Raw genomic sequence first — 18,015 nt, 5'->3', positions numbered from 1 at the left:
GGAAGATGCACGTGGGTCATGCAACAAAGGACAAAAACCAATACACAACACAGAAAACAACAATATAATTCTATAGACGTGAAGGTGAAAACTACTGTAGGTGCGACAAATACAGCCCAAAGAATAGAATGAACGAATACGAGACATCTTGGTAAACATACGAACGCTAGGACGGCTGCAAAAACAGCAGAAGATGGCAGGTCGATCCACATGACCCAGGTATAGCGTTAGGATTTAGTTTTCAGGAAGATTCAATAGCATCCGAAGGAAGGTAAGCATGGATTACTCCATCATACTGTATATGTAAGAGTACAGTAGGTTCATATATGTGTCGGAACAGTGTTTTTTTTATGCTGATTTGTAGAAATAAAAATCTTTGTACCATCTACTCAGTGTTGTCCTCTTCTTACAATACTGAACAGTTCTAATTGGCAAAGCTGATAATGATCAGTAACCAAGGCATAAACAGCGAAGGGATTGGTAAGGTGTAGCTGAATACTTGCAGACTGAGTTTTTGTAATAAGTCAGGAGAAACAGAAAGACCAACCAGCAGTCAATCTCTGGTGTGGGTGACACTACTTGAATGAGCAGGCAATTCAGTAACTCACCTCAAAGAAACAAATGCCAACAAAAAGGCTGTCTTAATGGGAAGACACTGTGAGGAAGTTTTGTTCAAATGTTCAAATGCAGCCTCAGTAAAAGAACACAGGAATAAAGAAAAATCCCACTTTGATGGCTGCACTGTCTCTAGTAAATACTGGAATACCCACTTAAGCTCTTTGGATCCAGTTCAAGAACATATAAGATGGATGACCAATAATCCTTGACTGCAGACATAAACAGCTTCTTTTGGGGACTGCATCTGCAATCAAAATTAAAAAGGTATTGAGAAAATTACATTTTTATGATAAAATAGTTTTATATGTACTCACCAAGTAACTAGATAGCTATGAGCTTCTTGGATGAATCGAGCCAATAACGATACCTGATCCTGATCTGCCCAGAGCAGAAGTTTCCTTGCCACCTCTAGAGAGAGAGAGAGCGAGTGGTCCCCCCCCCCGCTTTCTGATGTAGGAAAGCGCTGTCGTATTGTCTGCGTGAAATGTTACTGTCTTGCCGCGCATGATTGAAGAGAAAGGAACTCTCTGACAGACTGAATGCAGGAGGCGACTCTTTTGGGGGAGAGAAAAGCCTGAAAAGTCAGAGTCCAGAGTCATTCCCAAATAGAGAATACACTGAGTTGGAGCAGTCTGCAATTTTTGAATGTTTATCAGAATGCCTAACTCCTTCATTAGGCAAAGAGTTTTCGTTAAGTCCTCCACGCATGTCTCTCTCAATGGAGACCTGAGAAGCCAGTTGTCCAGGTGGCAGATGTTTATTCCAAGGAGATGAAGCCAAAAGGCCCGGGCACTTGAGGCAGAACTTCCTGGAAAGGGCTAGGCATCTTGACTGCCCTAGGTGACCTGGGAGGAAGCGTCTGAAATGTATCTTCTTGATCGGAACCCCACACTGAGCAACCAGGTATAGGGCTAGCTGTCCTTTTCTTGAAGAGTTTAGTAACCCTAGGGCAGGAATTATCCGAAGATTGCCTCTTTAAGGGTCAAGAGGCATGATCCCACTTGCGATGACGAGGAGGGGGGGGATCCGAAGAGCTGGAATATGAAGAGGCTGAAGATGAACTGCTGCTACTCTCACCTGAAGAACTTAACCTTAGGTAGTTCCGCTTCGACTGCGACCGTCTTGAGGAAGCTTCTGGGGACACCATCCTACGATATCGGCAATGGCGAGAAGATCAACGCATCGATGGAGAAACACTACGCGAACTTGCGCACCCACGAAACTCCGGGGCCTTGCGAGATTCACTTTCACGTCTCCCTGAAGCTTTTTGACGCTCAAGATGAGTCAAAGCTTACTACTTTCACCACCAGGGCTAAGGCTTTCCTGTGCCTTAGAGGACGAGCCCTGCTCATGGGCAAGAATTTCCTGACCTTTTCGCCAGCGCCGGACTGTCTTCTAGCCTCAGAAGGCGAAGGGACAGCTGCCTTTGCTCAAAAGATTCAGAAAAACGAGCAGACTCGCCTGAAACACGATCGCGAACAACCACATTGTTATCACCAACACTGACGTCATCACCGACGCTAACGCCCGGACTATGGTGCGAGCGCACTAAACTTAAGACCGACTCCATGAAACCGTTCATTTGCTCTTCCATTTGATTTCTGAAAAGAACGAATTCTGATTTATCAGCCTCGAGGCTGGGCTTGGCTTTAGGGAAAACATACTGGGAAGCTGGTGAAGAAGAGGGGGGAATATGAGAGGGGGAAAGAGCCGCGATAGAGGAGGGGGTAGGAGAGGAGGAAGGAACAGCCGGTAGAGGAGGTGACGCAGATGCCACCATCGAAGAAGATAGCCTAGCTTCCTTACGCTTAAAGGCCTTCCTATCCCTATCCCTAACCAGCTTTACCTGATGGGAACTGTACGTTTGCCAAAACTCCTGACTCCATCCCATACACTCACTGCATGTGTTCTCCTGGGAACACTCTTGACCCCTACATGCTGTACACAGAGAATGGCGGTCATACTTAAGTTTAACCAGCTTGGCGGAGCACAAATTCCCTGCGCAAACCCTGGATCCCGAGAAACTGGAATCCGACATAGCTACCAATTCACAGAGCTATGCTAGCTAGATTAATAAACAGGAAATTGAGTACTTCACCAAGGAGAGACGCCACAAATAAGCGCAACGAGACAAAGGACACCAAAAAGTTTGAGACAGACGGACGAGCGAGATGCGTTCACAATATGCCCGAGAATGAAACTGACCTGGGTTCATGGGTATGTCACCTTCCACACCACCCCCACCGGCATCCGGTGGGGTTGGGTCTCCCGCCAATTATATCAGCGTTCCAAACAAAGTTTGAAAATTTATATCTCGGACGTGTCGATTTTTAGAGATAAAAGCTTTTACAGTGTTTTGGTAAGTCATTATAATGAAAATGTCTTTAATAAGATGGTCCAGCTCTGATGCCGTAAAGAGAATTCTGGCCGAGGAGAAAGCAGAGTGACGAGAAGGATCTATGATACTGGAAAAGTCCCCTTGAGAGGAGGCAGAGACTCCCAAGGACAGCGCTTCTCCAGTTGCATAAGACAGATACTTCTGCCGTATCAAGTGAGAGGGAGGCATACAGAAAACCGCTTTCCCAACATCCCTCTTTTCCAATAACCAGTCCTCAATACAGGCAAAAGCTTTCCTTGAAGATGAAGACAGAACCATACGAGGTAGCCTGGCAGTACCTGGGCAGTACCTGGAAGTTGTAGCATCAAGAAGGCCGATCCGGGGATGAAGGGATGGCTGGAGAGAAGAACGAAGGGTAGCAGACCAGGAAATAACTGAGCAGTGCTAAATAGTTCGACGTAGGTTGTTCCTCTTCTACTGGTTCTTTGGCGGAGGAAACGGGTGACCTCCCGTGGGTTCTTGAACTACAAGAAGGATCAGAACTTTGTCTAGTAGTTGAAGAGGTGCCAACGAAGGGTCTTGCACAACTGAGCTCAGGTACTGGAAGCACTTTCTGGAAGGATCCTCCATAGACACTGGATGCTCAGACACTGGGCGCCCAAACATGTTGAAACTGCTTTAAATGATGGGCACTTTTGACATCCAAACCCTGGACGTTAATACACAGGATCTTCCAGTTCGGAACAATCAGACACTGGGCACCCAAGAACTGGAAGCACGGACACTGAATGCTCATGTAATGGACACTCAAACACAGTCCACTCACACAATGGGCACCTGGACACAGGGCGCTCAGTAGATGACAGCTCAGACACTGAAAGATCCTCTAGTGGTCACTCAGACACAACACTTTAAGATTCTGGACGCTTGGACACTTTATGAAGATGCACAGGACTGGCATACACTCTTTTGGGGTCGGAACACACATTAGAAACTGAATGGGCGCGAGAATCTTTCACTGGCAACTCCCAAAAACTATACGAAGGGAGAGGGATACATTCCATCTCTAAAGCTCAGCCTACGAGATGGGGGCGAATCAATTTCCGACAAAGCGCCAGGCCTTTTCAATGGCCTCGAAACTTTCGTAAAATGAAAACGGTGGTCCCCCGCAGCCTGGGATTGGCAGACAACAGGCTCACATGAGGCGAAGACTGCTTGTGGGCAAACCCCACCAACCTCCCTTGGACTGCCAGTTTGCTTCCTGCTCACAGTTTAGCAGGGACCTTGGTCTAGGAGCATCGGTGCATCAACACTATTAAATATGTCCATCAGAACTTTCGCAGAATTTCTTATCTTGGAAACGGTATTAACAAGTAAATTAAATTTCTGATCCACATGTGCTTCTAAGCTGGCAATGGTATTGGGTTCAGAGGAATGAGAGCCAGATAACGGAGTAACAGGAAAAGTTGGAGGACTGGAAATGGGAGAAAAGGCCGTCACAGGTGTTGATGGGATAGGCAGAGCAGCGATATCAACTCCTGGAGAATTAACTGCACTAGCTCCAACCATAGCTGTAGTCTTCCTCTGTCAGTCACATTGTAATTTATCTAAGTGGGTCTACAAATTCTTCCACTTCACATTATCCCAGTCCTTATATTCTTCACAATTACTATCAGGAGAGCAATTTGCACCCTACAAGAACTACAGACAGTATGAGTCATATTTTTCTGAAGTGAGCTTAGTCTTGCAGCCTTTGCTGCATTACCTAATGCTAGACAAACTAGAGTCAGACATAATTAGTCTAAAAGTCCAATCGGGAAAGTCACAATCGAAAAAAAAATATAACTGAACTCTAGCTAAGCTAAATAATAGCTGAGCGCTACCAAAAGCACAGAGTACATCACCAAATGAAGATATCCGACCATCCAGTGAAAAACGAATCAAGAGCTATTAATAACCAGTGTTAAGTCATGAGCCGGCAGAAACGAACTGAGCTCTTTAGCTATGTTATCCCTATTCTTCCCCAAAAGTGGGCGGGGCAGTCCACCTCCACCCAAAACAAAAGAGCACTATTGTGATTTTGAATTTTGAGCTGCTGTGTAAAGTAGAAACTATAGCTATGTAATTATTTGGTAAGTTACTTACATAAAAAGCCTGGGTTTGTCCCCATCTCCCTAGAAGGATATACAGGTAACAGGGAGCAGTAAAATCGTCCCCAGAGCCATGCAAAGATGTCACAAGTGGGCTTGTGAACTGACCCAACTCACTTGTCCATGATTCCCCATCCCTCTGAACAGGTGCTGAGATTGCCATTACCCAGCAGAAAGAGTGACAGCTGTAACAAGAACTATTAAACTTGTAAAGGGCGATTTTCCACAACTTCAACTTACAATTCAACCAATCCAGGAAAAGGAAGACAAGGAGGAAGGTGAGGAAGTGTAGGAAAAGGAAGACAAAGGCAAGGGGGTGGAGGATGAGAATAGGGAAAAGGAGGGTGAGGAGACAGAAGAGGATGAAAACAACAAGGATGGGATGAGGAAGGTGGAGCATGTCAATGCTTCTTCGACCCCCTCTGACCATGGAACTCTCCAACCTCTCCAGAGACTATGAAGAATGGGGTCAAGGCAGATATCCCCAATTGGATAAATGCAGGAGCTGCCAGAGCAGCTACATGGGCAGGACAAACAGCAGTGGAGTCAATGCACACTGTCTCAGTTGGAAGGCAAGAGCTGAGGCGCAATGGCCCACCCTAGATCACTACAAGAACTCTTCAGCGAAACAAAATTTTCCAAAAAAGCTCAAAGGGAAGGTTCTCCCCAAATGTCAAGGGAAGCCCAAAATGCTTAAGAAGCTCAATACCCTAAGAATGACAAAGAGGAATAAATTCTTCCACCCCTTCACTCCCCTCCCACTAGTTAACCATCTTATGAAACTTTTTCTGCAGGTCTAAAATACAAGGATTTATATTCTCACCATAATAAACACAGTTTGTCTCCTTGGTAAAACTGCAGACTACTACCATGCCCCACTAATTCAGTTATTACTAGTTTACACTCAATATGGACAACTTGTTTAGTAACCAATCTCTTGAGATGAATGTAAAAACACAAACGAAACAAAAGCCAGCAAATATAAAAATACAAATAAAAGGCATAATTATAAATAAAAAAAACAGTTAACATTCTGGTCGCGACTCATGGGTATGAGGCTGTTGCAGTAGTCTGCAGTTTTACCATCTCATTAAGGCTACTACTAGGGGAATAACACAAGGTGCAGACTGCAGTTTTACCTACTACGGGAATAACACAAGCTGCAGACTGTAGTTTTGCGATCTCATTCAGGCTACTACTAGGGGAATAACACAAGCTGCAGACTAGTTTTACCATCTCATTCAAGCTACTACTAGGGCAATAACACAAGCTGCAGACTGCAAGTTTTACCATCCCATTCAGGCTACTACTAGGGGAATAACACAAGCTGCAGACTGCAGTTTTACAATCCCATTCAGGCTACTACTAGGGGAATAACACAAGCTGCAGACAGCTGGGGAGAAATACCATTTTGTCAATTTTGAGAAAATTTACCAATTACGCCTCACGTACATTAGCAAACCAACACAGCCTTAAGGCGTCACGGTTGGCTAAAATTAAAATTTATTACAAGGACGATTTCGGCGAAGAAAAATTTGTAGAGACTGCGTCACATCCCAATTGCTTGTTACTGGCGAAACGCAAGATAATAAGCAAAAAAATGTATATGAAAGGACGACTGACCAGTCCATCGCAAGGTAAAGGCAGACGTCAAGAATAGGTAAACCTACCCTAGTCTTGACAGCTACTGTGCAATTAAATCAATCATACAAGTCATTACGTACTATTAATTCCACAAATACATCGCTTTACCAGTGATACGAAGCTGGCTATCTCTAAGAGCAGAAGCTATCGGGGTCAATGAAAAATACGCAATATCAAAGGCATTTACCTTGTCTTGCATCACGTCCATTGTGGTGTTTGTTTACATCCAAAACCAGCCACCGAAGGAAGGCGAGATCGTAGACATGAAATTGCCATATGAGGATGTCCTTTTTAATTAACATCCTACTCAGCATTTGTGTCGAAATGCAATTTAATATACAAAATAAAACTAAATTAGAGCAACATACAACAAATAACCCATCCTCACCCTACATGTTATCGGAAATTTCCTAGTAATATCAATCTATCAACAAACAATGGCATCTTTTCAATTCGTCACGCCCGATCTGCGCATGCGCAGTAAGAGAAACCGGCTGATTTGAAAATTATGAAAGATGTCCAAACATTTTCGTGCTCTTTGGGAAGTTAATAGGATTATAAAAATGCTGCTTCATGTATTGTAAGGACACTCCTGCTATTTTTCAAAATATCTATTGAAAAGCAATGACAAGTGGCTGTAGACAACTGCAAATCAGGGTAAGATAATCATGATTTTGATTTTATGAGAGAATCCCTTCATCACATCATGTTACGTAGTCACCTAACAGGAGAATAAATAGGATTATAGGACTGGCCTCTTGCTCTCTGAGGGCACACCACTGGTTTATAGATGTCAGAGTAGGTGCAGCAGTAGTGAAGAGGATAAATTTGAGTTTCCGTTAGACCTACTCTATGAGAGTCTTCGTTATGTTGTGAAGATTCAATGAGTAAGCGCTCCGTATGAGTGTGTATGCGTTATATCACGATAGACCAATCGTTTTTAATTAAACAAAGTGAATGAAGTATAAGGAGAGAATATATAAGTTGCTTGCCTAGTTATTTTGTACCCACCCAAAAACACGCTCACAACCATGTGCTCTGGTACAACTATGTAACCTGTTGAAATAAAAAAGAAATCGGCGTTGCTACCAAAATTTTTATGAAATATGAAGAGATATTAGCAGCAGTTACTGTAAATATAGGCCTAATTTTTAATTAGCTAAGAAATTTACGCATGAATCTTTCCAGCGTGCTGAAGCAGACTAGGTGGTTTGCAAATAACGTTCAGAATTCCCACTTTTTTGAGCTGTAAAAATTTCGTTTGAGAATTTTATGAGACCATGAATGCTTATGTTGCAATGACAGTGATTAATCATGGCTGGGAAGGTGCCGCATTATATCAGTCACGGACCCACGGTAATGTATGCATGTGGATGTGCGTGTATAGCATGCTAGGCACATTGCAGCTGCTTCAGTACTCTGAAATGTGAGTGATTTAGTGTCAAATAAAATATAATATAACATTTTAGAACACCGATGCCAGATTTTTTTACCAGTTAACCTATATAGCGATTGACTGTAGTAATGTAATATTCCGATTAGGGAAATCTTAATCGGGTGAGGAACTGCAACGACAAAACAAACCTCAACATTCTCTTCTCTCCTTTATTCACACCTTATGCTACAACGTTTCGGACCACTGGCACTGTCCGTCTTCAGGTTCTGTAAAAATTAAAAACCAACCCATTTACTGTATACCCCCAAAACATAAAATTAATAAAATCAACAAATTGACAATGCTATCGCCTTGAATGTGTTGATCGTATTCATGTTTTTTTTTGGGGGGGTATAAGTGTATTGGTTTTTAATTTTTACTGAACCCGAAGATGAACAGTTGTCCAAAAAGGGAGAGAAGAGAATGTTGAGGTTTGTTTTAGCGTTGTGGTTCCTCCCCAATTAAGATTTCTCTCACCTATATATAGTGTTGATATAACTGTAGAAGTAACATGAGACAATAAGTGGTAAAACATGATCAGAAAGGTACTAAGCTTGCCAGAAAAAGTGCTTGTAGATTATTTCCAAGTTTCCTCACCTGTTGTGACACTTGTCTTACCTTTTTCCTTTATGTTTCCTCATTTTTTTATGAAATTACGTTTCTAACACGTCCTTAGAATTTCCTGTAAAAAAAGCAAAAGTAAGACTGGAAAAGTAGGTTTAGCACAATGTAAGGTGGTATAGTGAAACACTAGTGGATCCAGAAAAATTTCATGGGGGCGGCACCAATTTTTATATTATACATACATGTATATATATATTATCATTAAGATTATTGTTATTATTATTATTATTGTTATAATTATTTTTTCTCATAATTGCATTATTATTTCTTTAACAGATTTTTTCCCTATTTTTATATTTCTGATATTATTATCTAAAGCTTCAATATTATTTTGTCATTGTTTTTCATGGGGGGGTGGGCACGTGCCCAGGTACCCCCACCCTTGGATCCGCTAGTGTAGTAAAAATCGATCTTTTTCTTCGATAATCATATTAACATAAGTTAAGCATATCTTAGTTGAACAAGACCACTGAGCTCATTAACAGCTCCCCTAGGGCTGGCCCGAAGGATTAGATTTATTTTACGTGGTTAAGAACCAACTGGTTACCCAGCAACGGGACCTACAGCTTATTGTGGACTTCGAACCACATTATAGTGAGAAATGAATTTCTATCGCCAGAAATAAATTCCTCTAATTCTTCTCTGGCCGGTCGGAGATTCAAACGCTGGGCCAACAGCGTGCTAGCCGAGAGCTCTACCCACCCCTCCAATGAAGAACTATGGTATGAGAGAAAAGGTGAATCATAGGATAGGTGAAGCAAAGAAGGCAGCTGGGTGTATGCAAAATACTAGGATGGAGCTTGAATTGTCTAGGGAATACAAGGCGGGTATGTATGAAAAGACCGTAGAACCAGCTCTCCTTTACGGAAGTAAAGTGTGGATCATGAATGCAAATGAGATAAAAAAAAAAGGGGGGCCGGGTTAAAGTAGATGAACTGTTTGAGTAAGAGAATTGAAACTAAGAAATTGGGACCTATGCTGAAGCAGCGAAATAGTTAATGTATCAAAAGGCTGGATCAGAGTACTCTGAGATGACTTGGTCATGTGGAGAAAATTTAGGACACTAGGCTGGTAAAAACAGTGTACAGTAAAGGAAGAGGAAATGAAGTATGAGCGAAGTCGTTGCACAAATGATGTGAAAGATATTTTTGAGAGGAGGGGCCTTAACATCCAAAAGTTGGAAAACAAATGTAAGATAGAGGTGAATGGCGCAGTATGCACTGGGTATTCGGTGTGCTGCTAATGAGCATTCTGCACAGGTGTAATATCATAGGAGCTTCCTGCATAAAGTGTTTTGCCAACAATTCAGCAAATAAAGCACGAATGTGGTGGCGATCTTTGTTTTGTCTTTCTTCTTCTTCTGAACATTGGGTGGGAGGCACCCATCGTCCAGGGAAAAGGTTGAATGTTGAGATAACATAAATATATCCCGTGAAAGTTTATGCATGAAAGCAGTTTGCTTTCATTTTAATCTTGAAGGTTTAGCTCAGTTTCCTGCGGTTGTAAAATCATGCTCTTTGACGTTAGAATGATCGAAAGGAAATGGATTGCGAGTTTCTATTTTTAACCTAATCAGAACTTATTGCAGGCGATAACATGCTGGTTTCAAGCGGTGTATCTTTATCTGTTATGAGAAAGTAACATCACAAGATAAAATCACAAGTTCAGTAACCACAGAGCAGTCCAAAAGAAGACAGTAACTGACAGAAAGGTAAATATAGTTTATGTTGTTGGCCTCTTCAGTGTACACGCGCGCATATATACATACACACACACACACATATATATATATATATATATATATATATATATATATATATATATATATATATATATATATATATATATATATATATATATATATTCTTGTTTTTTCACGTGCCTGGATGTACTTGCAATCACATGGTAAAAAGTGATCAGTAGATTTATATATATATATAATCCAAGGCGGGTCAGGGAAAGGCACTGTCCTTATGCATTTTATTATAATGTGCCGACGTTTCACAACTCCTCATAGTTGCATTTTGTAGGCTGCAAACAGCGAACATGGCAATCAGTAAATTAAAATCAAAATCACAAATCGGAATTACAATTACAATAAAACGTTCAGAATAAAATGACAAAAACCTATCCTAAAAGAACAAGTAAAAGGCTGTGACAACCTCCCCAGAAGGAAGTTAAAAACAAACTACTGCACTCGCATTGAGTATTACAAAAGAGAGAGAGAGAGAAAAATAAATAAATAAATAAACATACAGACGGAGAAGAAACTACTTAAGAAGACCATCAGGCAATAAACAGTTGTGTAGAGGATGTGTGGGAGTTTAATGGTGGTACAGTCAGTTCGATAACAATAGATTCAAGTATTGTTAAATCATTTGCTTTTTGTACCTGTCCTATTACTGAAAAATCTTTATTTTCTATGAAAGTTTTACACATCGTCGAATGATTCCTGATATTAGACTGTTCAAGGGGCTGGACAATCTGCTCCCGGTTCTGAAGCTGGCTCCTCTATGAACATCGATGCGAACCCGCAACAGCCTCCTAGTACATCCGACATAGATCCCCTGACTACATCTGGGGCACTTGTACTTACATATAACGTTGGATGCATAAGGACAGTGCCTTTCCATGGCCCGCCTTGGATTGTTCTTTGAGCTGTTGCTCCGGAGATAGATAGATATATATTGCATATAATATATATATATATATATATATATATATATATATATGTGTGTGTGTGTGTGTGTGTGTGTGTGTGTGTGAATATTGAACACAACCAACTGCTTCGCAGAATTAAATTTCTGACTCACATCGGGAACGCTCCGCCTCCACCCGAGTGACAGGCCAAGGCAATACCAGTGACCCACAAAGATCATAAAAGTAGTTGGAAATAAAGTACTTCTGTACCTGAGGTTTTTCCAATGCAGGCTTCCACAATTCAAGTGAAACGAGCACCGAGTCACTGGTAGGCCGGAAAGTTGGGTAAAATTCCCTGGTATGTTAGGCAGAAGCCTGCCCAGCAAAAACCTCAGGTACAGAAGTACATAGGTTCCAACTCCTTTTATGCATTTTTGGGTCAATAGGTAACGCCCTGGCCTGTCACTCGGAAGATGGGGGTTCATTCCCGATGTGGGTAAAAAATTTATATATGTGTATGTTTGTATAAGTTAGTTTAAGAAGCAATAACACTTAAACATTATGCTGTGATGGTGAGGATGGCTCAATTCTAGCTCAAGGTTTATGTAAAAATAACAGGGAATTCGTGTGGGTTTGATTCCTGCAATGGACATTTGGGTTTAGGCTTTCTGATGACAACCGTAACCCAAAGTATGAGAAAATGGAGAAATTAAGAGGTCACTGTGGCTATTAAAAATACGGATGTGACTGGTAAACAAGTGACCAATAGATTCCTATTTATATATGAAAATTTTAGTGAAAGGAAAAAGAGATAATTTGAGGCACTGCTGCGGTACAGAACAGTGCGTAAGGAAGTCAAGAAGAAAGTGAAAGAAAAGAATGGAGACGATGAAAATACAGGCGTGATTCCGAGCTACTAGTTTATGAGAAATCGTATTGTATGGAAATAATGAGAGAGAACGGTTAATGTGCGCACGAATCCCAGCATAGAAAACGGTAATGGCATAAAGCTCTTGGAACCGAATGCGGTCTTGAATCGATGGCAAAAGTATTTTGCAGATTTGCTGAACGAAGATAAAAGATCTGAGTCATACAAAAATGGAGGTGACTACTGAGGATATAAGGAAACAATAATGAGTTTGAAGAATGGAATGGCACCGGATTAAATGGGATTATAAGAAAAGTGATGATTTGCGGTGGCTGACTAAAAGGCGTGCAAGGAATGTCTGAACCAGGGATAAGTTCTAAAGGATTGAGGGAAAAGAATGAGTTTTTCTTTCCTTAAGGCTGAAGGTGATGAAAGTGACGCTAAAAAAGTTATCGGGATGTGACATTATTTTGCTCAGTAAACCAAAACAGGTTAGACAGGGGAAGAGCAGCTTGTGTTAGGTATAGGTCGTGTGAAGATGAGTTGTAAAGTTATTTCTGTAAAAAACTTTTCCATGTTCATATATATATATATATATATATATATATATATATATATATATATATATATATATATATATATATATATATATATATATATATATATGTACATATACATACTGTATATAGTACTTTTCAGCTGTATCCCCTGAAGGGGTTTAGCACTGGAGAAAAACCAACACAACTGTCACTGCCAAATCCGTACTTTAACTGTAGAAGTGTTGATGAACCCCTGTGCAGTAATACTTCCACAATAATAACTGTTTCATACACCCACAAGGAAGACTCTCGTCAGCAGCGTATATCAACTCCCGCCTTAATGCAGTCACCAGGCATTCTAGTTCTTCCTCTCCTTTCCAGTATACCTCTTTCAAGCCATCTCTCTAAGCCTCCCCAGGCCTTTCTCTTCTCTTTCCCCAGAACACTTCTAAATTATACATGAATTTGATTAATCTCTCATGCTTCAAAATATTCTGACTCATCCATTCGCTCACAGCAATCTTTTTCACATATCTTAGCATCCTTTCACCCACAGCAACCTTTTTCACATATCTTAGCATCCTTTCACCCACAGCAACCTTTTTCACATATCTTAGCATCCTTTCACCCACAGCAACCTTTTTCACATATCTTAGCATCCTTTCACCCACAGCAACCTTTTTCACATATCTTAGCATCCTTTTTTTTCACATATCTTAGCATCCTTTCACCCACAGCAACCTTTTTCACATATCTTAGCATCCTTTCACTCACAGCAACCTTTTTCACATATCCTAATGTATCTTAGTATCGCCACATTTCTCATCCTATCTGTTCATTTCGAGCAGCACATGCTAGACAGACAATTCATATCAACAGCCTCAATATTTTTTTTCTGTCACTTATATTCAGTGTCTGCACTGCACTGCCATAAAGGAGAGGTGGCTTAACTTTTGTGCATGCGCTGCTACCTTTCTTGCTTTACTTGTTCACTGACTAGTTACTACGTCTCTCATCCTACCGTCATCAGTTAAGTTTACTCCCGAGTCCACCGTTTCCGTTCTCCTACCATCCTTATTAAAATTCACTGTTGCCTTATCTCTATCTTCACATTTATTTTCCCTTGACTTTTCCCCTGTGGTCATTAGATGTCGCTAACGATAATGCCTTGTTTTTCTCCAAGAAAGGAGAAAGAAGATGAGAATTACTTTATATAAAAAGTTCCCCTAAAAAGCAATCAGGATTTAGGTCACACAGCCCTGTGATTTCGGTTAATCTCTGAAATATTTTTTGTCATATGTGATCTCATGCACTTGCATGTGTTTTACAACTCACCATATTTCTTTCCTCATTTCAGAAAGTATTTACTTGCTATGGCTTCAAATATAATCTAAAAACTCCTTCCTGACATTCAACTAACACTAAAAGTGAAATGTATCGTACTTCTAAGAGACTAACATAGAAATCCAGCTGATAAAAGAAATTATTTTAAAGCTATCGGATTTGAAGCCGCATGCATTCTCATAAAACTCTTGCATCCACGAATAGCTATCAGGTTACTCTTTTAGTCAAATGCCTTTCATTCGTTTCCAAGTCAGTATCATCAGCTCAAGGACGCAGAACAAACTGTCATCTTGAATTTAACGATAGCCCCTCATGATATATATTTTTTCCAGAATGAAGCTGGGGCTTAATCTTATCCTGTTATCAGCGGTGATAGCAACAGCGCTGTCTGCAACCCTCCTGGAACCAGGTGCCAGACGCCCTCCAAATATCTTGGTCATTTTGGCCGACGACCTAGGCATAGGGGATGTCGGTTGCTATGGCAACGACACTGTCAGGACGCCCAACCTTGATAGGTAAAGTGACGTACAATCGCTAATGTATTCATTCATATCTGGAAAATGATCTGTCGTTCAGTCAGTGTTTGTTTTACTATTGATAGATGCAATTGAATCGTTTACGTATGATGACGTAGTACAGGAATATCAAGAACGAAGTAATTTTAAAGTGTGAATTGAGAAAATACATAACCTCAAACAAGGAAACTTTGATATATATATATATATATATATATATATATATATATATATATATATATATATATATATATACATATATATATATATATATATATTGTATATATATATATATATATATATATATATATATATATATATATATATATATATATATATATATATATATATATATATATATCATCATCGCCTTCAAGGCTCTTGGCAATGATTAGCATTCATTAAAATTCTTGCCTGTCACATCTTGGGATATTTTCAATATGTACAACAAGACGCTTCACAGTATGTTTAAATTGTTTCACCTTAGGCTGAAAGTCATGAGAGGCTTGGCATGGCCCTCTGGTCTTATCAAACCGACCAAGAAAAGCAACAGCCTAACCAATGTTGTCGAAGCTCTTCACGGAGGGGATTACCGGGACAATCGCATGGGCTGCAAATATATCGGTCTGTCGGGGCTAAGTAACCAGTTGGTTCTTAGCCACGTAAATTAAGTCTAATCCTTCGGGCCAGCCCTAGGAGAGCTGTTAATCAGCTCAGTGGTCTGGTAAAACTAAGGTATACTTAACTGCCTATAACAAACACGCAGCCTAATGGATTCGGAAATATTTGTTCACTGTATAAGGAGTATAAAAACATTTAAGTAAAAATTTTTAACAATCTGATACCTATCTGCCAAAACTGTAAAGTTCTCAGGTTTAATTTATGAAGCAAACCTGAACTGAAAGGTACGCATATTGCACACAAAAGCCCAAAAGCAAATATGCCTTAAACCTGATAAAAATATATCAAATACGACTTGGTAGCTGACTGATCAATCATGATGTTACCATATAAACCAACTGTTCTTTCTATTTCAAACTACAGAAGCAAAACATATGGCTCAGCACCAGGCTCAGAGTCACAAAGCTTAGATCAGGATCATACTGGACTCAGAATCTGCACTGGAGTATTTAAGTCCTCGCAAAATTTTCTGTACAAACTAAAAACAGCGAACTTCTTTTAACAAATCACAGATTCGGTGGCCATACAAGATTCAGAAAAGATTCAGGCAAGTGATTCATCAGCTACAGTACTTTTCACTCAAAGGGACATTTTTATAAACACACGCACCATCCTCCGGAACTAGAATTTTCCCCTCTCCAGATTTTTTTTTACAAAGTACAAATCTGTACACAATTGTACTCTCTATCCACAAATTATGATGTACACCCATGTACACCCTTGCACCCAAAAGCAACATACTCGAATTAAAGCTCCACATTACCCAGTCTATACGGATGGATTCTTATCTTCCACTGGTGTAAGATTTGCTGTATATCGCCTAATGCAACAAGCCAGTTTTCTTCACTAATGATGCATCTGTTTTTTCAGCATAATTGTCTGCTTATTGTCAGTAGTTAAGATTATTATGAACAAGACACCACAAAAATTTGTGGGCATTATCCAATCTCTGAATGCATAGTAATTGTCCAACTTTCAACCTACAGCAGAAACAATGTCTTAAACGAAATTTTTTATGAATTTTCAAAATCTTTAGCTTATCTTATTAAACTTGTCATGACTTGCATTATATTAAATAAGATCTAACATGTTCACTCAGAACAAACCGTTTGGAACAGCCCTATGAGAGGAAAGAATATTAACCCAGTAATCTGGTTAAACTATTTATATTGTAACAAAATGTGCAGTGGTAAAATCCTTGTTTAACAATCAGCTCATAGGTGAGTTTACTTTTATTTATTTAGACAGGGATAAAACATCCATTTACATCATATATAAAATAAAAGTGGAAATAATTATGTTACAACACTTCTTTGCAAATCAAGCCACAAAGTCTGATGGGATGAACTACCCACCCCCCTCTTCTAACACCCATCTTTTGACTTGAAAATCGTATCTGTACTCATAAACAATGTGCCCAGTCACACCTTGATGCATGTATGATTCACAAAAGTTTGGAGTGTACATGTTATGAGTATTCAACGAAAATAAAATGTATGCGTACAAGTGTTGGGTTGTTTAGTGCAATGTAATTTAAAATTGTATTTGTCATGCCACAGCCGTGATTCATTTTACGTGCAAACTGCTTACTACTAGTCACCAGGTATTTGGGACCAGCCACTGAGAATATAAGAGTCCAAGAAATAATTTTTCACTGTGGCTGCTGACATTGCTCATTTGAAGGCACTGGGGAGGAGAAACACTGGGAGGGATCTGCAATTGTGCTGAATCATTTTGCTACTTTTCATATATGCCACTGTAATTGGTAAAAACTCGAGGCCTGTAAAGTGGTATACAGGTTGATGACAGGTCCATCAGACACCTGAACATACGGGCACTGGGAATGAGATCCAGAGGCTGGCTTTTGTGTCAAGAAATTTATAATTTCTTTAAAAATATCGGAGGCTTGATTGCTACCTCTCTATTCTTGCTATGGACAATTATGTCTCTAGTACATGCATTATGTTTGCCCAAAATCTTGGTAAACAATGTTTTATAGAAAACCACAAACTGTTTGAAGTGAGAGCTTCAACAGAGAAGTTTTAATATGTGGATACCACACATGTTGAAGTATATATTTCAGAAACAGCATCATTCTGCACCACAGCAAAAGTTATACTGAACCATAAGAGTCTGATAAAGAATACAGTAGTAAGAGCCTCAGGCAGAAAAAATCTCAATCAGAACAACATTATAAATATACAACACCGTCAATGTTTATTTATATGTATCCTTTAAGTTGTAGTGAAATGAATACGTTTAGTATCATACATAGCTAGTGGGATCCAGTAACCGAAAACACACAGGAAACCCAGCAGTGGTCAATAATGAAATCCTTCCACAGACTTGCAGCAGGAGGAGTCAAGCTGACCCATCATCTGGCAGCTGCAGCTGTGTGCACCCCAAGCCGTGCTGCTTTGATGACTGGTAGATATCCTTCTAGGTACGGTAAGTGTACACTCACTTGCTTCTTGGATATTAAAGCCTTCTGTTTTAACACCTTTTCTTCTCCATCTAACTTGCTTTTTCATGATCACCTCTTCCTCCTCCTTCCCAAAACTTCTAAATTAGATACCCTTTTAACCAGTTTATTATTCGTTATTCTGTCTATATGACCAG

At 40.0% G+C, this 18,015-nt stretch overlaps 2 protein-coding genes across 4 annotated transcripts in view; one reads left to right on the top strand and one right to left on the bottom strand.

Annotated features, from left to right (window-relative positions):
• Positions 1–7,092, bottom strand: part of Arl6IP1 (ADP-ribosylation factor-like 6 interacting protein 1) — a 39,560-nt gene extending 32,468 nt beyond the window's left edge. For all 3 annotated transcript variants that reach the window (XM_067090880.1, XM_067090866.1, XM_067090873.1), the window contains exon 1: positions 6,938–7,092. In XM_067090880.1, coding sequence (XP_066946981.1) covers positions 6,938–6,958 — 21 coding nt within the window. In that variant the 5' untranslated portion in view covers positions 6,959–7,092. The remainder of the gene's footprint in view (positions 1–6,937) is intronic.
• Positions 7,093–10,382: 3,290 nt separating this feature from the next.
• Positions 10,383–18,015, top strand: part of LOC136830880 (arylsulfatase F-like) — a 29,220-nt gene continuing 21,587 nt past the window's right edge. Inside the window, exons 1-3 of the mRNA XM_067090854.1 lie at positions 10,383–10,520; positions 14,533–14,715; positions 17,741–17,844. Of these exons, the coding sequence (XP_066946955.1) occupies positions 14,534–14,715; positions 17,741–17,844 (286 nt within the window). The 5' untranslated portion in view covers positions 10,383–10,520; position 14,533. The remainder of the gene's footprint in view (positions 10,521–14,532; positions 14,716–17,740; positions 17,845–18,015) is intronic.

Source organism: Macrobrachium rosenbergii, chromosome 4 (assembly GCF_040412425.1).
Source record: "Macrobrachium rosenbergii isolate ZJJX-2024 chromosome 4, ASM4041242v1, whole genome shotgun sequence".
NCBI lineage: Eukaryota > Metazoa > Arthropoda > Malacostraca > Decapoda > Palaemonidae > Macrobrachium > Macrobrachium rosenbergii.
Note: the sequence above shows the minus strand (reverse complement) of the source record. Positions and strands in the feature narration are given on the sequence as shown.